General features: G+C 38.7%; 1 protein-coding gene across 3 annotated transcripts in view; it reads right to left on the bottom strand.

The window, feature by feature from the left end:
- Positions 1 to 25,044, bottom strand: part of homer2 (homer scaffold protein 2) — a 32,513-nt gene that overhangs the window by 3,960 nt on the left and 3,509 nt on the right. For all 3 annotated transcript variants that reach the window (XM_044353473.1, XM_044353481.1, XM_044353464.1), the window contains 6 exons: positions 16,009 to 16,165; positions 7,781 to 7,912; positions 7,360 to 7,452; positions 6,486 to 6,625; positions 3,363 to 3,519; positions 2,653 to 2,763 (listed from right to left, as the gene is read on the bottom strand). In XM_044353473.1, the coding sequence (XP_044209408.1) occupies positions 2,653 to 2,763; positions 3,363 to 3,519; positions 6,486 to 6,625; positions 7,360 to 7,452; positions 7,781 to 7,912; positions 16,009 to 16,165 (790 nt within the window). The remainder of the gene's footprint in view (positions 1 to 2,652; positions 2,764 to 3,362; positions 3,520 to 6,485; positions 6,626 to 7,359; positions 7,453 to 7,780; positions 7,913 to 16,008; positions 16,166 to 25,044) is intronic.

The following is a 25,044-nucleotide window of genomic DNA, read 5'->3' as shown; positions in this document are numbered from 1 at the left end:
CTTTTCCCCCATTTAACAAAAGAAGTCACATTTTCAAATGTTAGAGGATAATGTGACATTTTGGGAAATACACTTATTCGCATTCTTGCTTGAGAGTCAGTTAGCAGCTACTTAGCTTAGTTTAGCATAACTAAATCTGCCAACCAGCATCTCTAAAGCTTTCCAATTTACAGGTCATATCTAATTTGATTAATCTGTACAATCACAATTACTGAAGTGTAAAACTGACAAGTTGTGGTTGTTTTCGGGTGCTTATGTGCCAGACTATTTCTTGGTCAGGAGCAGTGACATCCTGGATTAAACACATGAGATATAACATGTTCATTATTGAGCTTTAGACATGCTGGTAGGTGATTTTGTTACCTTTGGACAGAGCCAGACTAGCTGTTTCCCCCTTTTTGGTCAGTACCAAATAAATATTGAGGTTCAATACCCAGCCCTAACACAGATACATTTATATTAAGTTGACAATGTTGATTTACGTACACTGCCCCCTGAAACAAACTATATACAAAAGTGGCAGCAATGCAAAGCAGGTAAGGAAAAAAGAAAAAAGAAAAAAATCATCCCAGACTGAATACTGAAGATTCAGCCTTGTCTCTGTTTTTCCGCCTCGTGCTCATGTTTGTTTTCTATTATTGTTCTGAAAAACTCATCCCTTCCCTGGTTTTAAGACAAACACTACATATAATTTCATAGCTTCCGTCACTGCTTCAGGTGCTTCCACACAAAGTAATAATTGGCTGAGTCTTTGTAGTCACCTGCAGCAGCTTTGTTCTGTCAGTTCACAGCTGGCCAGCGCTGGGTTCAGCACCACAGTGAATGATTAATAATTCATTGGCACGTTTTTAATTGGAAGAGTTGAGCGTGTGCATTTCTACAAGAGGGTGAGTCACTCGGCAGATGAGCCTCTGTGGGGCTGTCTGCTGTATCAGTGCTCTGCAAACAACAAGATTTCTTTTCGCTGGCCACTCGGTCAGTTTCGGGGCATTTTGGCAGATGCACAGAATTGTGGAAACGTGCAGCCCCCCGAAGGGCACGATTCTTTGATTATAATCTTTCAAAATCAGCTCAGACTCTTTGAATTACTTCCCTTTTATTCTATAAGAAATACTGCTCTCGAAGGAAATATTTATACGTTCTATTAATACTCAGGCTGCCAGGTGGTAAACTAGAATATCCCAGACACACTGTTCACCTCTGGGAATCTGACTGGGTCTTTATGCAGCATAGCCACTGAATTTATTATTAAATTCAAGCTACACAATGAGTTGATTCATTGATTAGACATTTGACAGACAATCAATCAACAATTTTTGATGATCAATGATCATTTATAAAGCAAAAGTCACTTCCCCTCTGAAATGTGAGGATTTGTTTCTTTTCTGTTTGTTGTTGCAACATGAAGACATCAACTCTGGGAAACTCTGACAGACTATTCTTCTAATATTTGACAGACTAGACAATAAATCAGTAAAAAGTGGTTTGTTGCAACCGTCATACATGTGTTGGAGAGAAAGTAAAGCTTGATTTGTAGTGTCAGGTTTGTAATCCGCTCTAAAAACAGACAGAAAGCAGTGGCACATGACATATCAAACTGTATAAAATATCTAAAATTATGTGGCTACTCCAAACTTGTAAAGCCATAACAAATGGCAAAAAAGTACTGAAAAAAAATGTGTTTTTCTGATTAAACAGAAATATAAACCGATTTTCTTTTCTTTTTTTGCTGTTTTTTTTCTTATGTTTCACACATGGCTGAACGTACACCCCGTCAACTTCATGAAAGGGAAACCCAGTCAGTGCAGAAAAAAGCAGGAAGAATAAGAGATTGCCAGAAGTCAGTCCTAATCATTTGTCTGCACACTGAAGCAACATTTTACCAGCAATGAGCAAAGGTCAAAAGACTGTGTGGCCGCGCAGGGCTCGTCCTCATTAGAAATAACAGCACCATTAGGCTCCGCTGAGCTGACAGTCAGCTAGTTTAGATTACGGATGACTGATGTAGTAGACATAAGGCAACTCCACTAATGGTATTTGTGCCAAAATTCCCTGCTGCTCTGATTAGAGACAAAGTCAGTGGATGAATTTACATTTACCCCAGTCTGACTGTTTTCACGGTGGAGTTCAACTGAAACAAAAACAGGATGTCAGCTAAAAAATATAAAAAGCTTATGAAATTATAAGCAGCACAGCAAGTGAGATTAAAAAAAAAAAGAAATTGGAGGAGAAAAAAACAACAGTGAGCAGTATAAAGGTCTGGGTTTAGCTGGGTAGGCGATCCATAAAAGAACCCAAGATCCCCTCAACAGCACCCATCATTTCCTACTGAGGAATAATCACCTCCTGAGGGAGAGGAGGGGTACTGAGTAAGAACAAGAGGCAAAGAGCACAGTGAAGAAACTCACTGAAATGTAGGAATGAGAAAGTAGATCTGTAACTTCAGAAGATGAAGCGGTGGAGTGCAAACCTGAAAATTATAATTTCTTTAAAAGAAGAAAGGGTGAGGAAGGATGAGCGGATCATAAAACTTTCAGGGTAAGATACAACCTCCTCTGTGAAACAAGCTTTTTGTAATAAACCCCCTGCTGTCAGTCTGGTGCGTGGCCACAGTCCTGTTGTTTCATGACGAATGCGATGCGGACGTCTCACCTGCTCTTTCTCGTGTAGCTCGGTCTCCAGCTCCTGCACTCGTGCACTCAGTTGGGCGTTTCTCTGCTTCTCCTGATTGGCTTCATTACACTGGGCTTCTAGTTCTGCAATCTAAAACACAGCGAAAGAGGGTGAGAGCTGCTTTATTTAAAAACGTCAAGTTTAAATATACATTTTAAAGTGCGACAGCGGAAGTTCCCATTTTTGTTTATCCATGATACATCTATTACATTGTACACAATTTGTGGAATACTGGACATTATGGATATTGTAAGTAGTGGCATCTTGAAAACTAAATCTAGCAATTAAAAATAAAACAGCGTGTTACAGAATGAACAGTATCATTGCCACACCAGCCCAGCTGCAGTAACAGCCCACATTGATTATGAAACTAAAATGATTCTATTTTTAGTGGACATAGAGGCAAGACTCTGGTGCAGGGAATATGAAACCTAATAAAATGCACAGTTTCCTCCTCCTTAGAGGAAACTTGCATAAAACTGACCGAACTAAGTGAGTGACTTACACATTACATTGAACAGATTTTAAGTAATTAAGTCACCTAACTGGCAGTGAGAATCTATTATTTTTTTGACAGTTTGTGGTGCAGTAATGTTTCTTTACTAAAGTCACTTTTTTTTTTGTCCGCAGGATCAATGAACATTGTGTACTTTATTTAACTTCCCTGTAAGAGTGCATGACTGTATTACCTTTTCCCTGAGCGTGTCACTCTCCTCCTTGCAGGCACTAAGTTGTTTCTTCCAGCTTTCTACATTAGCTGAGGACTCCTGCAGTGCGTCCACCAGCCTGGCATTATTTTCTCTTAAAGTCTGCAGCTCTGTTTCCCACTTCTTGGCGTTGGTGTTGCTGCCAGACAGGAGAGAGAGAGAGAGAGAGATCCAGGAGGAGAGTTATTAATGGAAAGAAAATTTAGACAGGTTAACGTTGAATTGCCAGGGGCTTGTGCCCACTGACATGACACATGATGCTACAAAATCCTTCCAGTCATAACTATTTAATTAGCGTGGACGTGCATCACACTGTCAGGAGCTATTTAGACGAGAAATAAGAAAGAAGTGGTGAGAGAAATCTTGAAGGTCTAATGAGCTGTACCCCTGATAAATCCTTTCATACCACAGTGTGTGATTTTTGTCTTATCAATGAGGTTGGACAGGTTGTGATGTACAGTATATTTAGTATGCATCACTGTTCCCTTCCTTATGCATGGCTGGGTTGAAGCGTGCTGCTCTCCATCAAATGTGGACAGACTTGTACTGCAGCATTCTGCAGTCCTCGACTGTTTCACTGCTGTGACACATTTCCACAAAACAAAATCCCAAAGCCTTGTAAACACGAGTAAAAGGGCCAATAAACACAGAGCTCAACTGTGTTTTATAACCACGACAACCTGGAGACGTTTAACAATACATGTAAACTTGATACATCTTGCTGTGGTGAAAAAAAAAAAAGTTTACTTTCTTTATTCTTAACCTTTATTTTACAGATCTGTAATTTCATATGAAGTTTCCGGAAAATAACCTTTCAATTAGGTTCTAATAATAAGAAACGATATTCTGAGACAGGTGTGTTTGAGTTTAGTTGGTTGTCCAGAGGAATTTCATTAACTGAACTGGTCAATTTAAACTAAAGTAATTATGAATTCATCAGTCATTTATCATTGGAAACTTTTGTCCACTACGAAGCACACGATTCAACAAATATGGAGACTAAATACATTTTACATGTTCACTGACCTCACTAAAAGATTCTCCAGGTTACACTTATAATTTTACATATAATTAGTACCAAATGACATATGATTACATATCAGTTCCTTTGTAAAGAAGTATCAAGAACTATGGGATCTGTAAAATAAAGCATTACTCACACTACTGATGCAGATGTTCATTTACTAAAGTCACTTAGATCTTGTGAGGGAGGGTCTGAAGGGTTTTTTTTACCTCAGGACCTTTTTCCATCTGGATCAAATATGTCAGTGATGTTTTTGCTGCTACCCAGTACTAATTCTGGCTAAAATTAATCGCTGTAGTTTTAGTCGACTCTGATGCCCTGGGGTCATTTCAGTCCCATCTGGAACTACATCTGGTGTTTCGTGCAATTACCGATTTATACACTCAGCATCTGGATTATAAAAGCCATATAACCAAATAGCAGAGTAATAATAATAATAATAATAATAATTTTATTTATATAGCACTTTTCAAAAACTAATTGCAAAGTGCAAATAGACAAAAACGAGAAATTACCAGATAAATAAATAAAAGTAGAATTGATACAGTAATAATATCAAGCAAGGTATGAATTACTAAAACACAGTAAAAACAAATATAGTAAAAACAAGAATAACTGATTCAAGAGAAAGCAATTCTGAAAAAGTGCGTTTTTAAGAGAGATTTAAAAGAAGACGCAGAGCTAGCCTGCCTGATCTCATCCGGCAGGTCGTTCCAGAGTTGTGGGGCCCTGACTCCAAGGCTCGGTCTCCTCTGGTTTTTAGCCTTGACCTAAGAATTACTAATAGACCTCTGTCGGAGGATCTCAGGCTGCATTCAGGCTCATAAGGTGTTAGTAAGTCAGTGATATAATCACGGACCAACCCCAAACATGCTTTAAAAGTAATCACCAAATTTTAAAATCAATTCTAACACCCAGATTTCTGCACTGGGTTTTGATACAACCTAAGTGAGAGGAGAAGTGCTCACTGGAGGTGTCTGGACCTATGATAATGGCTTCTGATTTATCTGAGTTTGACTGAAGAAAGTTTTGAGAGAGCCAGTTTTTAACATCTGTAAGACAGGATTGTATTTTAACCAGTTGTGATGTTGGAGTGAAACGAGAAGTAGATCTGGGAGTCGTCCACGTAAAGAGTGGAGCAGCATCACTCTATAGATTAGATCAGGTGATTTCTGAGCCCTTTGGGGACATGATCTCATCCCAGCAGCAATAAAATGAAGAGAGAGAGAGTACATCTGAGCACAGTTTGGTGCAGAGACATTTAACACAAGAAACAATAGTGTGGAAGATAACAGGAGCTGCTGTGTTTGGAGTTTAAAATAATTCAGTATGATGCCCCTTGAAGAGAGTTCTCCTGGACTATGGTGAGATTATATGGTGCAGTCAGGTTTACCAAACCTTTTGTATGACTGAGTGAAATTACTGATATGCATAAGTAATTGCATAAGATTGTCCACCTGTCTTGGTAAAAACTCCACAAAACACATTTTTATTTTACTACAAGAAGATCCTTGAAGGATTGTGATGACGCAGGATGAAAGGTGGTAAATAAGCATTTTGTGTAAAATATTTTATTCTGACACTGCTTCACAAGTGAGTGCTTAATCACAGTGTAGTACTGACTTCTTCTTCGAACAGTTTCCACTCTACTTTGTTCACATTCAAATAACCAAATTCACACCTGTGTATCATCGGATTATACGGCTTATACAACATCACCAGCTGCAGGCAAAATTTGTTTCTGACTTTCAATTTATTTGGCCCTGTTGAGTAAATGAAGGGAAAAATCTTACCGAAGAGGATCACCCGAAAACTGTGGTATAGTATGTTAACACACCATTTTAACTATGGAGTTTGTGCCCAAAGTTAAAACAGTGATAATGTTACACCAAACCATATCAAATTAGGAGTTGGATGAACACCAAAAGACATATGAAAATGAAATAATACACGTAGACATTGTTTAGTTGAATGCCTTTTTCACAGAAGTGTAAATATAACATATAAACATTTAAGAACAAATAAGATGTGTGTCACATTAAAACAAGTTCTTCTGATATTTTCATGAAACGGATCCTTACCTCTGCTCTACTGCACTCTTGAGGAGTTCGTTCTCGTTCTTCAGCAGGGCAGCCTCCGGACCGACATGAGAGATTTTCTCATCATCTGTCCCATTAATGCTGGACGCCTGGTTGGTTGACGGTGTCTCACGTCCAGACTCCTGGAAGGTGATGGAGGAATTTTTGTGTTTCGGGGCAGTTTGTGAGTATAGATTCTTCTTACCTGCAGCTTTCTAAAGTCTTTAAATGTGTCTCATAAATACCGCTCTGTGGGTGAGAAAGGGTTCTGGGTTTGTATCGGTGAAACACTCAACGCTCTCAACACGTCAGCTATGTCATGAGAATTACTGTTGCCAGTATTTATCGTGTCATGTGGGCCAGAAGCTTTCTGTGTCTCACAGTTGAGTCTGATTCCTGCCATCTGGAGTCAGTGCAGGCAGAGAGCAGGCACTGTCTGCTGAATGTACCTCAAATCAAACTCTCCCAAAGCTTTTTACATACTAACAAAAAAAATGACTATTTGGGTTAATTTGTGTAGAGCTGAGAGAACTTTCTGCCTGTGATTAACCAAAGTTGTTGTGCCTACCAGGTAGTAAGTGGCTTAGTGACCTTTGGCCTTTCAACATCTCTCATTCATGATGAATCACACTTTCACATGAATGATTTCTGTTGTGTTGACTTGTATTATTCAGAAAAGGCTTCTTATGACTGTGTATAAATATTTAACCGAACTATTTAAATACTTGATAATGCCAAAAGCAATTTCTAAAATGCAGAATCTGTGCCTTAAACTTTTCTGGCTCTAGAGGGTCAAAGCGACTGTAGAGGGAAACAGTTGGACAGCAGAGGTGTTGTATTGAATCAGAATTTCAGACAGCAGTGAGATATAATTTACCTGGGAGTGATTACTCATCGTCTCCACCTTCTCTTGAGATTTGTCCCTTGCTAGCTTGGCTGCTTCTTTTACCTCCTGGAACTTTTCAGCAAACTGAAAATGGAAGAAATGAAAGATGTAAAAGAGTTGTGATCAGCTGCAATACAAGATGAAATGTCATCCGCAGTGTGGCTCATTTTAAAATATGTGGGAGTTTATGGAGCCAACTGTCTGATAATGAGGACTGATGAATCTGATGCATTAAATCCTCTGATTGTTTTTCCCCAACTGATGTTCAAAGGAAGGAGCTTATTCTTTATTTATATATTTTACAATAAAAATGAAATAAAGCCAAATTGTACTTTGTCACTTTTGAGTCCTATTATTAATACATAATCCTAAATATTTGAAGGCTTATGTGACTTCAGGTGTTTCGTCTCACCTTGGTGAGCTGCTGCTCTGAGGAGAAGCCTAGACCAAACACAGTGTTGGCCCTGCTGTCTGCCCACTGGCCAAACTTCTGCGACGTCTTGGTAAACGTCATGTTGGGTGTGATGGTGCTGTTGATGATGACCTGTCAGGAAAAATCAACAAAGCAATCTATCATGAATTTCCCATTGATGACACAACCATTTAGCTCTGCTGAGGATCATAATTGTAATCAATAAAGATATATACACGTCTAGCACGGCCCTAAGGTTTATCTGACACATGCTCTCTCCAGCAGGACGATGCCTGATGCTGGGTTTTGAATGTTACATGTCTCATCCAACCAAGAGATATTAGAGGATTTCCTGCAGCTGCATTCACATGATGAATAGTCTTATTGATTTATCAAAAGGACAAAACCGCTATTGTATCTCCAATCATACAAAAGTAAATCTGTAATACCCTGCTCATATCTTTCACCATTCCCACACTGACATGTTTGATTACAATTAGCATATTTATTTTTCTCAGGAAGGTCCACTTCATATAATAATGAAGATTCGTACAGTCCTACAATCCACAGTGATTAAAACTTCCACATTGTCATACACAAAAACCTACTTACTACTTACATACATCTTCTACTTGTCCTTACTATTAGATGATTTTACCCATATCAACTCTCTCACCATATTTGTAATTTTGTATGAATTTTGTATTTATTAGATTACAGAAAGCCAGAAGGGAATAGCTATTTTAGACAAGTCCAGCAAATTAAGTTCTTGACAAATCAAAGTACACTTTCCCCATCCCATCCCAAAATCATATACAAATCCAATACTGCCAGAAAGCTGTCCTGTTAACTGATGTGCAACACTGCCAAAAACTGACCAATATAACCAGAGATATTAGCTACCTCCCTATAAACAGTGTGAAAAAATCTCTGACGGTTGACAAAGTTATATTGTCTTATTGGTCATTCTTTGACAAATGTTTATACATAAAAAGCAAAGAAATTAAAATAAATCTACCGAGAATGATGTTGGATGGCAAATTGAGACTTATGGGTCAGAAATAAATCTAAACTTGATGACATTTTTGGGGGTAAGTGTCTCCACAGTGTCCTGAGGACTGAAGGAGAATCCATCTTCGATTTCAACACTGGCACACACACAAAGACACACACTTCACAGTGGCGACTGCTGACCCACTAACCTCTAAGTAGTCAAATTACAATCTCCATATTTGCTACAGTGCTCACCTGTTGTAGCTACACAGTAAATCAGCTGCCAGAAAACATCTGCTGCTGTCTAAAATTGTAAACCGGTACACGAGGCAGCAACAGTAGCAACCAATAGATGCTTAAAACGCACTTTAAGCCTGACCAGACGGCACTGATTTGTGTGTGTTCTGCATCGCTGTAAATACAGGCATGTCTAATCCTGTAGTATATGAACAGGCTGCTAGATGTGCCATTAAACACAAGCAGCACCAAGTAACTCCAGTGCATGCACACAGACCAAACCTCACTACCAAGATATAAGAGAACTTAGAAACAGCACATGCAAATTACCCCGACGATTAAGAAACAATAGAAGACAGTTTAATCACAATGCAGCCCTTGTTTCATAGCAACATGAACACAGGATTTGAGAATTTAAAATCGCTGACAGACTCGTGTCTTTTTCTACGCCCCCATCGTCTCCCTCTTCATCTTTTCAGTGCTGAGGTGTTAAAACAGTTTACACTGCATCATTACTGGACACAGAGACCCAGAAAGCAGAGACTGAGTTAACACAATGAGCAACATTACACACACACACAATCAATAGCCTCTTAGACAATTGTGTCCCATTCAGAACAATGCTAATGGATCCTAAACAGAGAGAGAGAGAGAGAGAGATCACTGCACATACACTAAAAAGCCCCTCAGACCTTTGTCAGTCTCGCATGTTGAAAATATTATAGTTGCCACCAGTGATTCAGGCTGCATTCATCACAGGTTTATAAGGAGTGGCAATTTACTAACGTACGGTAATCTGATTTTAAAATCATAACTCTTTCAGAGGCTTCATCAAAACAAAGATGACCTAATTTCCCCTGAAGAAGAACCTGGGCAAAGCCTGAACAACATTTGTCTCATCTCATGCAGCCGAGTAAATATTTAACAAAGCTTGTCGTGCTGATTCAAAGGGAAGTGTGAAGATAAGATGAAACTTTAATGACTATTGTGGGAAAACTGGGCCGTTACTACCAGATAAAGCAAAAAAGTAGAGTAAAAAATTAGTAAACAGTAAACAAGCACCAATCAACACTAGAACAGATCATGACTAATAGAAATATATTAATCAAATGTTTCCTTTTTGACAAACTGCTGCAGATTACATTCACGTTTAACAATCACATGTTGTCGATCAGCCAATGGGAGTCCAATGATTTCTTCTCCATTTCATCTTCTTTGTTTGCTAAAATTCTTCATCCCTACATCTCATGCTCAACTTCTGCATGAGCTGAGTTTGTCCTCTTCAAATCGACAACTAACTTGTCAAGTTAAACTTAACATTAAACTTGGTCATTTAACCTGAATCTTGTTAGACTGATAGACTGTAGCTGTGTTGGACTCATATTATATACTGATGCTAGATGTTATGACAGGCCTGTAAATAAGTTAAATCAGTCAGATCTGACTAGATAAGCCAGTTTTTTGATAAACAATAGGTGGAAAGGAACAAATTAAAGCCACAGTAATAGTGTTTCTGATCCTGCCACCGTGTCTGTGGTGTGTAATAGGATAATGAGCAGAAGGAACATGATCAAATTTACACCCCTGAAACTACACATCACATATCTAAAGTCTGCAACAGTTTCCTGCTCTGATCATCTGAAGATTACTCCAAACTCAAATTATATCAGTCACAACTACGGCTGGGGGATAATTCAATATAATCCTTTTTTGTCATTCAGAGGCATGATATTGTGATGATCTGATCATATCAGGTTATCAGTTTACAGAGTTCTGCTATTCTAAATGAATGATTTCAAGCCTACTGCAATAAGAAGCAAACAAAAAGATTTTTCAGCAACAAGTTTGTTTTATACATGTGAAGACTCATTGAATCTGAAGTAATTTTACAAGCAAAAATAACAAACATCCCCTAGTTCAAGCTTCACTATTGTGAGGATTTGCCGATTTCCGTTGTCTTTTGTGATTGAATTTTGGACTTTTTGTTGGGCAAAACAAACAATTTTAAGACTTCAATTTGGTTTTGGGGAAACTGTGATGGGTGTTAAACTGTGATGAACAACAGTGGAACACAGTTAAATGGTGATATAGTATATTGAAGTTAATTCAACCGGATCACCCACTTAACCAACAAATCATTCAACAGGTTATTGATCATGTATTGTAGCTGTGTAATGAAAGAAACATGAGATGATGCAGGATCACAACATGTAGGAAGCTCTATTGCATTATCTACAAGTTGAAAGTACCAGGTTGCCCCCATCATCATGGGCCCTGTAATAGTATGCTGGCATGTACTGAGTGTGCGACTCAGCTAGCGACCGAGCGAGTGGGAGGAGTGTGACAGAGGGAGGGAGAGTGGAGTGACGCTGGCAGCTGTGCGGGTGGTGAGCCGAGCTGCGTATCAAGTGGCACAGGAGGCGCGGAGTGAAACTCAGAGGGTCAGTTTGAAACTGTAAGACAGCCAGGGAGGTTATAAGAGATGTCTTCTGCGGCTGATTATGTGTCTGCAGAGTGCACAGAATCTGCAGAGTCAGTAAGTAGAGTCAGCTCCCATGTTGGTAGGGAAAATGACTGATCACTTGTCAAGCACCAAATGCCAGAAAATCTTGTTATAGCTGTAAAGAAAGGACACCAGCTACACAGAGGGGTAACGTTTAAAGTTGATAAAAATGTAAATGTCTTGATTATCTAGAGAGCCAAAGTCCTAGGCTCACTTTTGATTCTATTCCACATATTAAGTTATTTTTTCTCTTAAAAGTGAAGTATAATACTTAAATATTGTGTTCATGTTATAAATGTAAAAAGCCCAATACTAGCATACCTACTCACAACATTTTAGCATCTCACTATTTAACAGTCAACAACTGCAAAATTCTGTGAGTTTCAGCTGAATATCACAAACACCTAGGGTTTTGAAGGGAACATATCAAAATAACGGTGGCAAATGTGCAGCAAGGACAGTGATGATGATGAACAGGAAGAATTGGCAGTGGCGTTAAAACTGAAATGCGGCCAAAGAAAGACGAGATGATGGTTGCTGTGTCCTCTCATCAAATCGCACGGCAAAATGAAAAATTATGATTTCTCATCAGGCAGAGGTGTGATGCGGATGAAGAAATGTTAGATATTTTTTGTTTGTCTGCCAACTGCTTTAATGGCCTGATGCATTTCATCACACCATATATTATGGACTTTAAAAAAAAACAAAAAAAAAACACAGTGTTCCCTGGTGGCAATGACGCAGGCTTCCTCCGCTTCAAAAACTTAAGTGAAGTCATACATAATTATAATAGTGGCAGCTTAATAAAACAAATAAATAAATGATGTGTTCATTTGTGTATTATCAAGGCTTTAACCTCTAAACCATTTAATAAAGCTTTATGACTATAGAATGGAGGTCTGGAACATGCTTCTTAAGGCTGCACGCAACTAAACATGCATGCACGTAGTGTATTGTGAATGTGTTTTTTCTTTTCCACTCACGTGTAAGAGCGACTAGTTTGCAAACCGAATGAGGTCTGATATGCAACATACACCGGTGTGATGTGGAAGCTTAAAACCTACAGCAAACATACACAGAAAATGGACTTTTCAGTGAAGTAGCAGACATCTTGTGTCCAACAGTTAAACGTTTGGAAACTAAACATATTTGCATATTCCTAGTCTGGATTTTTCAATGAGGGAGAAGAAGTAAATGGTGACACAAAAATTACAACCTGATTGGGTTGATAGAAGCCCAAAAACCCTGATCCATTAGTATTATTGTGCACTCAAACCAAAGCTGGTACAGTATGAGCTTGTATGAAGCTCCAACATCAGGGATGTCAGTGCTGTAAACATCGTTGCATATTCAGAGGGTATCTTATCAGAAAAACAAACCCTGAAAACAGTTATTGTATGATTATAACAATATTAAAATGTTTGTCAAAAGCATATTGTATACTTTTTTTTAATCTCCTCCAATGAAAAGGCTTCTGTTCGTCAGCCGACCTAATGATCCCTTCAGGACATGTTAGAACAGCAGAAATAATAATCAGCTTTTATTATTATTATTATTATTATATTATTATTATAATTGTATCTACTGGTTGAAAGTTCTTAAAAGCATATCTTCAATAGTTAAAGACTGAACATCTGGCAAACCTTCAACGGCCAAAAAAAACACATGAAGGAAGCTCAGAGGATACTTCTATTTTAGCTCACAAGCCCTCAGCACAAGAACCAAAATGTTAATTTTGGACACTGGCTGTGAGAGAAGTAGTGAGAAATAAAGAAAGAAAGACTGGGTAGTTTAAGTACCAGTAGACTTTAAGAGAGAAAAATATGAGGCAAAAGAAGTACAGGAAATACTCAAGCACCAGAGAAAAAGCTTTACGTTAGCTCCTGAAGTTCTTGGAATAATTCATAAAGTACAGCGAGTAAACTCTTCACTGTGTTGTCATTTTGTTTGGTACATCCCTGTATGAGAAGTATGATTCAGGATGAGCGAGAGTCAAAAGTGCTGATATGCTCCTCTACTTGCCATATCATCAGCAGCGAGTTGCCCAACCATCACGGATGGACGAATATAAGCTGACGGTCTGTCACAGTTAGTGTGTACAGCGGCACAGACTATTCTGCTAGACAGACCTGTCTCGCTTGCAGCTAGTGTACAAACTAGAAACTATATTTAACATTTATATGATATGACTCAACATTTCCTGCTCATACAGACATCACTTTGACTTACTTAAATTCAAATGGAAACCGGGATAGAGCTCAAATCAGTGGGAGTCATTTCTATTTAAATAAAAGAATAACATTTTCTTTCGAAAATTTTTAATTGTCATACCTCACATATAGCTGTTGCCTGCAGACATGTTATAAAGGCATACTGCTCTGCAACTCAAGGTTACAGGAGAGTGGAGAGACAATAGAGAGGACGACGTAAGTGGGGATGCAGAGAGAAGACTTCTGGCCTTGGGGGTATAGATGACCATATAGAACATACACAAGTATAGATGAACGTAGCCAGAAATAAACTAGAAATCCTATCTTTGTCTTACGAGAGAAAACTGATTTTTTTGATAAGGGACTTGAAAGATAAAACATGCAAGTGAGCAGTTATCTTGAGTCATCTATCACCATGCTGTTTAAGTGCTGCATGATGACATAACAGATTAGATTCTTGCCTGTCTGGTTTCTAGCTGTGGGAGAGAGTCGTTTTGAAGGTAAGAAAGCTTGACTAAACAATGCTTTGCTAGAATAGAAGAATAATGCATTTTATTTATACATTTTCATTTACTTTAAAAGATGGATTTTTACTTAAAATTGTACTGAAAAGCCTAAATTTGCACAAGACAAATGTGTTCTGATCTAAAATAATGACAGAAACTCTTAATATATATTTGAAGGGAATTTATTCAATCCTACCAGGTAGATTTTCAAATCCACACAAACACACACAACTTTTTTTTTTTTTTTTGAGCTGTTCGGATGAGCTTCTCATTAGTGATAGTGCAAAATGCTTGTCGTGCAAATACTCTACATTCAGACATATCTATGTTGAGTTCCCGTGAGACCCCACCACCCTTCAGCTGCTGGGTTGGTAATCCTGACACTGAACTCCACAGGCCCTCTACCCAATCAGAGAAGTGTGTGTGGCAAAAAGAGTAACTGTGAGGCCATACAGAGATCCCAACAACTGTCAACTGCTCAGTCTCTGAAGTCGCTCTGCAGGTAATCTGTGTGATTTAAGATTGTGCCAAAGGTGATTGCCTGACACTGTCAGCAGAGGGATACCACTCCTCCAGTTTTCACACAGAGAGAAGACTCTGATTGCCATGGAAACACATAATCTACTCTTTCAGTTGGTGGAGGAAGAAGGTGTGAATATGATATATAAGCATGTCCGTATGGTGTCTGTTATCACATGTGAGATTAAATCTCAACGTCAAGCTCATGTGATGACAAGTCAAACTCCTTTTCCTGGAAAATGAGTCTGTTATTTTTACATATAGGCCAGTGAGAATGTTGTCATACAGTCCATGTTTTATAGCCAAGCGATTCCCCGTCCAACAATGCACATGGATGAAAAGCAATTCAAAAATAAAACATGAAATCAGGTCAAAAAACAGTGCAGAGGGAGTCTGATGAAGAAGAAAAAAGCTGTTTCACTATTTAAAGACTCTTCAGTCCTTCAAGTATGACTACTGTCGGCTGTTTGTTGATGACACTAAATTACAGATAATTAAGTTTAATTGCGACTCCACGGGTATGCAGCTCTCGGCTGCTGTCGGTAATTTGTTAGAGGGGATGTCTACTGATGTTCAGTTTCTGGTTTTAAACTATATGAGAATTTTTACTGTTCTGATAGATATAGATATATAGATATATAGATATATATATAGTATCTCACATAAAATGAGTTATGGGCATATTTTACTTGCTGACATTTTATGGAGTAGCCTGAACGATTGATTTATCAATCTACAATAATAAAAAAAACAATTAACAATTATCAAATAGTTGGTAGTTCAGGTCACCTCCATAGCAATAATTCTGAGCAAGTTATAATTAAAAACTAAAAAAACTTGGTGGTTTGGTTTTTGTTTAACACAAATGAAGAGTTGGTCTTATGTAATACAAAACAGTAGAACACAGATCATTGCTTTAAACAACAGTCTGATTATTTCATTTGTGATTTGCAGACGTTTGCCATATCCTGATACATATTAATATTGGGACATATCGTGATTGAGGGGGAAGCTGAAAGGACCTTCATCACTTCAGAAATATAAAATGGTCCAATGTTAGGTTGCTGCCGATCAATAGAAGCAGCAAATGTAATCCTTTTGTTCAATTCTTACACTGAGTGCTCTCCCTCTCCTGAGAGCAGTTAAATGTTTCCTGTCATCTCATTGATACTGTTACACACACACACACACACAGACTATGCACACTCACACACACACACACACACACACACACACACACACACACACACACACACATACCTTGGATCCATCCACGCTGATGATGCGGTAGCTGTTGCGTGTGCTGTCATAAAAATAGGAGACAGTGACAGCCTGCTTGCTGGCAGGAACCCAGTTCTTCTTGGTGGTTGGGTCGATTTGGAAGACATGAGCCCTGGTGGTGTAGATCGGCTGCTCCCTAGAGAGCAGAGAACAGAGGAGAGGAACAATATGAGAGGAGGATAACTAAAAGACAGATCAAGATAATATCCACCAATCAACAAGCCACATCTCGCAGAGATTATCCACCTACAGTTAAGTTGCAGTGTAAGTACTGAGCTCTTCACATCTCTCCATCATATGCATGATGAAGAGTCCTGAGAGTCTCGGCATGGACGGGTCGGTGATAATGTAACACAGACCTTAAATCCTCATGGCAACCCACAGCTATTAGCACATCAACACCTCCTCCCTTCTCTTAGGTGACACTGACACATATGTAGGTGTTTGTGTGACACTGTACTCATGTATGCGTGTATTCGCATCTATTGTCTAATGGAATATTTCCCCTATGCACCACATAGACAAGACAATTATCTACTTGTGGCAACACAGTCAAACAAGAGAAGATTCACTGATGTGTTGTATAAAGAAAAACAAAAACAAACAAACAAACAAAATGAAACAAATAAAAAAAAAACACTTCACATCACTTTCACCACAGGTGGTTGTCCTGAATGGGGAGATCTGTAATGCAAAGGGGGCGACAAATATTTTGAAGTACACAGTGTCGGCATCAACAATAATCGCAATTTGTAGCGGATTTGTAGTGATGTGTGGTTGTAAACTGGGGTCAGATGGAACATTTTGACATTTTTAAGCACATATATGTTGCTGGATGTAACATTATTGTAAACACAGCTTGAAGGTGTATAAACTTGCCTGATGTCCTATTTTATGGATAAGTTTTTAAAAGTGATTTCATTACATAGTTCATTGAGAAAACTGTGCTTACTTAATAATGTTACACATCGCCATAGTAGCTAGAGCTGGAACATTAATAAATACTATCATATCAAATTGTGGTTTAATCTTATCATGAAAATGCCTCCATATTGTGAAATCTTCCAAGCAAATGGTAATTAAAAAATATATACATTTAGCATATTGTGTTCTACATCATTTTTAAAAAGATAATTTTTGGCATTTCCTGCCTTTATTTGATTGACAGAAGTGCAGAGAGACAGGAAACATGGGTAGACAGAGGGAGTATGACAAGCAACAAAGAACTGAGGCTGGAATTGAACCGTGGACATTGTGGTTATGTGGTTTGAGTCAGTAGGCTACCAGGGAGCCATGTGAGCTATATTGATAACGGGAAATTATATTATTAATAGGCATATCGCCGACCTATTAGAAATGATCATTTCCTCTCTTAAGCCTTCAGCAGTCTGTAACTGATGGTTGTTATTTTTTTTCGGTTCAATAACATTTTGTTGAATCTGAATCCTTTTGAATCCTTATTGAACCTATTTAGGTTTAAATTACACAGTATGGAAGAAAAAAAAAGCAACAAATAACTAAATATTCAAGAAATGAAAAACATTCAAACACTAAGTTCTGTCAGATGCATAAATATTTACACACGACAGATTCATATTTACTCTTTTCTAAAGAGGGGATAAAAGATTCAATAGAAAATTTGGGGATTTTATCAACTTGGAGCCTGATCCAAAATAAAACCCGCTATCAGAACCCAACTCACCGACGACTGTGATGGGTAAAAGCTCAAATTCATGTCATTTTATTGTTGAGAGGGTAAAGTAATCAGCCTCCCAGCAATGAGCAGCTCGCTGCCTGTGTGAGTCAGAGGAGCATCAGCACAGGGATGAAGGAGCAGGATCAGACTGTCTGTTGAACTTGAATGACTGCAGACTGAAAAAAAATTGCAGTGGAAATGCTCTTCCTCATTATGACATCCTCACAAACACAGACACATCTCTCTCTCTCTCTCCCTCTCTCTTCCTAAACACTGAGATTATCCCCTCTCTCTGCCACACACACAAACATATAAACAAAAACCGAAGCTTGAAAATATACACTTACATTTACCTAGGATTGCCATTGTGTAGTGTAAAATTACCTAAGTGCACAGAAAAATGTATAATTTACACATCTTTTGAGTAGTAATGGTGACAGGACTGATGGTTTCATCCAACCTTGAGAAAGGCCACAAGCTGAAAAAACATCTGAGAATGTTTCTAGGACATTGCTCAAGTGCAGCATGTGGTAAAAATAACCACACCTGCATGCAATAGACTCATATTCTCAGTTCCATACAAACTGTAAAAAGGTACTCGACACCACTGCTGGAGTTAAAAACCAGTTGCACTTTCCTTTTAATGGTAGTGCTGTACGGGGGACTGGAACCAGCAGTTTTAAATTATCCAATGGAAGTTCTCATTTCAAAAAGGTGAGTGCAGGTGGTTGAGATGCTCCGCTATTAAGTCCCAAGAGCAAGGAATAATTAAGTGGAGTGGTGGATGAGAGGAATCATAGGACAGCTCGAGAACTTAATAATGGATGCAGATAAAGGCCGTGCAGGAGACAGATGGGAGTACTTATCGTGCTGGAAATCAAAATGTGAAGTGAATGCATCTTTCAGACAGGTTGAAGTTTACTTGGCACTCAACTGCTTAGTACACTTGATTTGATAGCCTACTTGGAAAAGTTTAGGTATTTCCTTTGTCCTGCTATCTTTAGATTCTTATCTTAATGTCTATATAATTGTACATTTTATTGGTTTGTCCTACCAACTACTGCCATATCTGACCACACTTATCTTTTTTCCCCCTCAACAAGATGTTCTTTCTCATCTTCTCTGAGGATCTCAGTGCCACATTACACCTGTTAGTGAAGACGCTAAATGATGATGATTCCTAAGTGTCTACAATCTCAATTTACTGTCTACTGCTCACCGTAGAATAAACTGCTGAATGAGAGAATAAGCGAGGGATTTCAAGACAAGACAAGCTTACTAGGCAATAAGTCGTTGAAATTAAAAAGGTTCCCTGTGTAGTTTTTGACCATTAGTAGTGCTATGGAAGGATATTTTTACGTGTGGATCCCCGTTTTGTTTGTTCTCATGCACTCGCAAAAGGGACTCACATGCACGCAGGTGACACATTCACATTCCTGCTAATGTTTTACGCTATTCTATTGATCTACAGCTGGTGGTATGAAATGTAGCAATGCACCAGCTAAAGGCAGGGAAAACTGCTAGCAAGTAAACATGGATGTAAACAATGCAGGTTTCAAACTCTTAGGAAAAGTATTTGCAGATGTTTTTATGAGGCAGAAAATGCACACGACACATTAAACATAGGAGGACACGCACAGTGTGAGTAACGCTGAATAGAAACAGAAACTTTTGTTTACAAGAGAACTCTACAGGACACCTTGAATTCAAGGGGACATTTTGACAGGAGTAGATAGTACAAATGACTGACTGTAAATCTATGTCGCTCCACTTTTATGGAACACTTTATACTCCACCAGAGAAAGGTTAAATTAAATTTGAAGGTGAAAGACCTCTCTGTTCTTTCAACTGTCAGCGGTGTAAAGATGGTTTGCATTTGGTTAACAGTGCAAATTTGTATGTCAAAGTGCACCAAAGTAGAACTCAAAAACTGCAAAAACTGTGTATTTACTTCTCACCTCGTAAGTGAATCCGCTCTAGGTTTAAAATTTCACCATCACACTAAACATGTGTAAACAAGATAACGATTTAATTATTTTATTATTAAAATTTAATTATTATTAAGTTTACATAACATTTTCACTCTTACTCTAGGTGGGTTTGTTTGTTGTCTCAACTTGCTCGTTGTTCTGTGTTTATTTTGTTTTGTTGTGCTTTGTCTGTATGAATCATTTTGTCTTCTAATTGATGATTAGTTATTAGATTCATTTGATTATGGTAGGCTCATTCTCAGTAAAGTCCCTTTAGTTAGGGGTGACTGCAACAAATTTGACATGTTCACAGATCACTAAACTCCACTACACATGGTCTTCCCACTTGGTTACAGGCAAGCTGAGGAGAGAGCTTCTCTAGCAAGGTTTCTGCAGCGTCACTTAAGTGTTGTAAACCTTGAAATCCTGATACTTTCTAGAATCCACTCTCTCTGTATTTGCTTTCCCCCCCTACACACTTACTCTCCTGACATGAAAGCTTTCGAAAAAATATTGTAAAGTGGGCACAAGGGTGTGGGGCTGCACATAGTGCCATAACCACACTCTACCTGGTGCAACAAAAACTCATTCATGCACAGCAAAAACCATTAGACATATTGGGTTTTAGGGCACAGGGATGTGCTTAGGAAAAAAAGCCTAAACCCAAATCATCTAGGAGCATATTCTTAAAAAGTGATGAAAATTAATCCAAACAAACTGGCGTTGATTCTTACAGAAATACAAACATATCTCCTACTAGATGGCAAGACGTTCCGTTGCTGGCGAAAGTGTGTTGTTAAGAGGACATTCTGTGCAGTATTAATTTAATGCACTAGCGTGAGGTCCCGACAACGACAATGTCAGACAGGCAGGCAGGCAAAATTCATGAGCTAATAAAGCTTTCACTTCCATCGGGATTATGGTTCTCACAGAAATGAAAGCCTAATAAATTTACTGTCCGCTTTAAGCCTAATCTCAGTCTTCATCTGCTTTGGGAACAACAAAACCCATTATACAGATCACTGCTGTCACTTTACATACACACGCACACACACATGCTGACCTTTGCAGTGGCAGTGTCTGGAGCCAGCTCACACTGGCAGGGGAAGAGAAGTGAAAGGCCACTGCTGAACACATGGATGCACTCACACAACTGTTGGTGGAATCCAGTGATCTGCTTTTCTGAGATAAAAAGCATTAGGCTGATTGATTTTACTGGATAAAAAAAGGAAGATGACATTTGGGACTTTATGGCCGCTAAATTCGTTGTCCTGCTGACTGTCGGATGCTCTCTGTCCCCAACTGGCGCTTTCAATAATTTACAGGTGTGTGTTTTTGTGTGTGTGTGTGTGTGTGTGTGTGTGTGCGCTCTGTTGTGGGGAGCAGGTTTGAGTAAGTCCACACTTTCTGCCTACATACACCTACACACCCACCTCGGGCCCATCCACACTGATGATGCAGCAATCGTGTTGTGTTTACCGGCAAAAGGCTAAATTAAAAATGAAGGAATGTGCTGACAGCCAGATACCTGAGGACTATGTCAAACCACTGGGACAGTATTGTACCTGTGAATGTTTTTGTTACATTTCATAAATCTGTTTCACAAACACAAGTCAGACACCCAACAACAATGAAGTCAACTTTGCACAGGAGGGGTGTTTTGTCATCAGCGATAGGCTGCCATGTTCGCGTGCCTTTCTAAAATAATTGCACCACGTTACCTCTGAGGAATATGGAGCAGCAATACTGTGAGTGATGCATGACTAAGCCTGCCTGGCCTCTTGTTCTACTAAATCCTTTAAAATGTTAGCTTGATCTCTACCCGTGATTTACGTACACAACTTATTCTTCAGAGTTTAAGTGAAGTTTGCTAAAAGAAGGATAATCCTGCTGCTTAAAGAAGACAATTTAAGATGATGCAGGATGACACCGAGTCCTGAGAGGAAGTATGAATAACAGCAGGCGCCTCTATCTTTGACTAAGTGTTTGGATGATAATTTCAAACGAGGGGTTGCAGTCACGTTGCATTTGTGTAGCGACACCTGCGAAATTCAGGTATGTTCTTCAAGAGAGGCCGACGAGTGGGAGAACCGCATTGTCCAGATTCCTGAAATTGAGAATCTACTCTAAGCTCATTCCCTCCAACAATCTTTCCTCATCAATCACAGATATCTGCCTCTCTGTCCAAATGCAAGGGACACACGTCAGCGGCTTGAATAACGACTACGTGATCGAAGAATCCGAGGTCAAATGTTGACCTGTTAAAAGTCAAAACTTGAACGGGGTTTGTAGCCTTTTAGACAGAAATCAGCAGTCTCAGCTGCTTCAGATATGCACGCTACAACATTCCTCACGTACCAACACAGAGTGAACATAATGTTACTTTACCGGCTCCAGGAGTCACACACATGTGAGGCAGCACACATAGTCGTGTGTGTGTATATGGGCTGAAGCTGACAATGTATTAGTGCTCATAATCTAATAAAGAGAGGCAAACATATGCTTATGTTTGTTGTATATTTAGTTATTTTTGCTCCTTTTATATGAGGAGTTGATGACCCACAGTGAAACTCGTTCATGAGTCTGTGTTTTTTCCTTACTGGTATGGAGGTGTCAAGTCTCCTGAAGGGGTCAGCAGAGAAAAAAACATCAACACTAGCAAAACAATGTCTGGGTTTTACACCATGTTTGGAGTGTAAAATGAACTGAGGACAAATAAACTAATCAACTGTATATCAAGGTCCTATTGGGTGCAGACCCGAAGGCATAATGACATGAATGAGTCTGCAACAACCTAATAGCATCTCCTCATTAGTGAGACATCATCTCTCTGCCTGTGGGATCCATCAGGTCATTGGGCTGTTTAGTATGTTTTCCCCTTTGAATCCTCCAGAGGAATAAGAAACCTGAACAGACATTTTCAGTGAAATGAGGCACATTACTGTCAGTGACCTGATGAAAACTCAATGTGCGCAATGGTCTCAGGGATACAATTTTGGGAGCTTTAGATTTTTATTTTTATTTTTTTGGCATGCTAGTGTGCATAACGAGCAGTGGACACATTATATTACTCCACTTCCTCAAGTGCTGTTGTGTAAGAAATTCACAACTGCCAAGTTGTCCTGATCAGACGGATGCTAAACCGAGACAATCACCAGGCTGCAGCAATTACCTCAGATCATTATATTACAGAAGAATATTATGTGTATAAATGCCGTCCTTGAACCTAAGTGGTCTGACAAATGCAAGGAATTTGCATTTTGGCCTGTTCAAAGAACTTTAGTGACAAAAGCCGCATTACTCACTTGTCAAATAGCTGCAGTACAGTAGGAAGGAGTAAAGTTCAGTGAGAGCACTTATCCTTCCTCACTTTCTCTGCCAGCGCTGACAATAAGACACTAAGCTACATTTGGCTTTTCTGTGGGCTCGAGTAACAAAAGAACATCTCCCAAATTTGTCAGACAGGGAAAATAAAAAACACATACCTAGAACACAAGTGCACAGGTTTGGTGAAATACAAAAAAATGGCAAATTAGGAAACAAATGTATTGTGACTAGCAAGCAACATTTATTTGTGAATATAAAAAAACACCTGAATTTAATAGCTTGAATTCTCATTAGCTGGTATAATCCTGTTCATATGGCAGATGAACAGAGTTGGGGTTATCTCTCTCTCATTTTTTTACCTGCGAGGCCCGCTGGAGAGCAGAGCTGCCTTATTAGGGAGAGCAGCGTTTTGTCTGACTGAATGATCAAAGTGCGCAGGAGAGCAAAGCTCTATGGGATCATCACTACAACACCACCTGGGCTTTCACTGCAATAAACACGCTGTTCTACTAATGATGGTGGGGGGGTCAAAGAAGGGCAGGTTTGCCCTCAGATACCGCAGCATGCATTATGCCTTCATCCTCTTCTCCTGATATTTACAAAAAGTCGCTTACTGTCTCAGCTTAACTGTGACTTAATGAGAATGTTCTTATTGTCAGCGTTATTCATCAGTTAAAAAGGTTAGTTTAAGGCTTTTCTTCTTTATTAGATTATGTGCTGCACAGGCTGACAGGATAAGAACAGGATAAGCAAGTATACAACATCACTGCATTTTACTTAAATGTGGCCTATATTCCAAGACTACCAGTGACTTGATATCACTGTTGCAAATATCTCATTTGATTAACGGTATTCTTGATCATTAAAGTGTTGTTTTAAGGCGTTTTGACTTCATTAGATTGTTCGCTATTACTGGAAAGTTTCTGCACGACAGAAAGTCTAAATGAAGAGGTGCATTGGATTAAAAACTCAAGACTGAAAAGAAAAAAAGATCATTGTCTTCACTTGGTGAACATTTCAGTCCTCAGTCAGAAGTTCATCAGGTAAAATAAATGATGGTCATGATGAAGGTCTGAAGACGAAAAAGTGAGTACAAGTTATTTAAAAACTTTTTTTTGGTTAATCTTCATTAAATATTAAAATACTTCACATATTTAATGACTTTTATCACATTTCCTTTTAATGCTGAAGCGCTTAGTCAAACCATTTGTTCACCAGCAGAAAATTAATCAACTATTTTCACCATCGATTAGTCACTTAATTCTTAAAGCAAAAAAGTCAAACATTTGCTCCTTTTCTCTGTTTTTATATAACTTTTTTCTTTAGGTTTGGGATTGTAGGTCAGACAAAACAAGCAATCTGAAGTTGTCACATTGGGCTCACAGAACTCCTGATGGGATATTAAACCAGTATAGACCAGTGGTTCTAGACCTTGTAGCTTGTGGTCCCTTAAAATGAAAACGTCCATTTGTGAGCCCTCATAGCACGAGTTGTGAGCAGTTCAACTGAAAGTGATCTTTTTTTTTTCCTTATCAGATTGTTTCATTTGAAAGATTTTATGAGAAAATAAACATTATTTTGTGTAACAAATATATTTATCTTATTTTATCCCTTTAATCATCTGAGGATGCTTTGAAAAATATTAGCTAGATTAAAATCATTAGCTGCTGCCTAATTTCATGTCATGTCACTTTTTTTTTACTATATTTGCATCATACATATGCATTTTAATGACAAATTCAATCTCACGGTTGTCTGTTTGAAATAGTAACAATATTTTATTTATTTTTTATGCCATTATTATTTAGGTTATATATTATTAAGGTGACCTTCATTGTTTTGGCATCATATAGTATATTGAACAGTACTTCATGCCAGCTCATTAAATGGGGAGACAGAGACAGAATCCCCATGCAACAAGGGCAACAGGCCAGATTCAAAGCAGAACCACAGCGGGTTCTCCTCCACCACACTAAGGCAGCGGGCTGCAGAGCCCGACTTAATCTGAGAGCTCGGAGGAAA

The sequence above is a fragment of the Thunnus albacares genome, chromosome 1, assembly GCF_914725855.1.
Source record: "Thunnus albacares chromosome 1, fThuAlb1.1, whole genome shotgun sequence".
NCBI classification, from domain to species: Eukaryota; Metazoa; Chordata; class Actinopteri; order Scombriformes; family Scombridae; genus Thunnus; species Thunnus albacares.
This window is presented reverse-complemented; position numbering and strand designations above follow the sequence as displayed.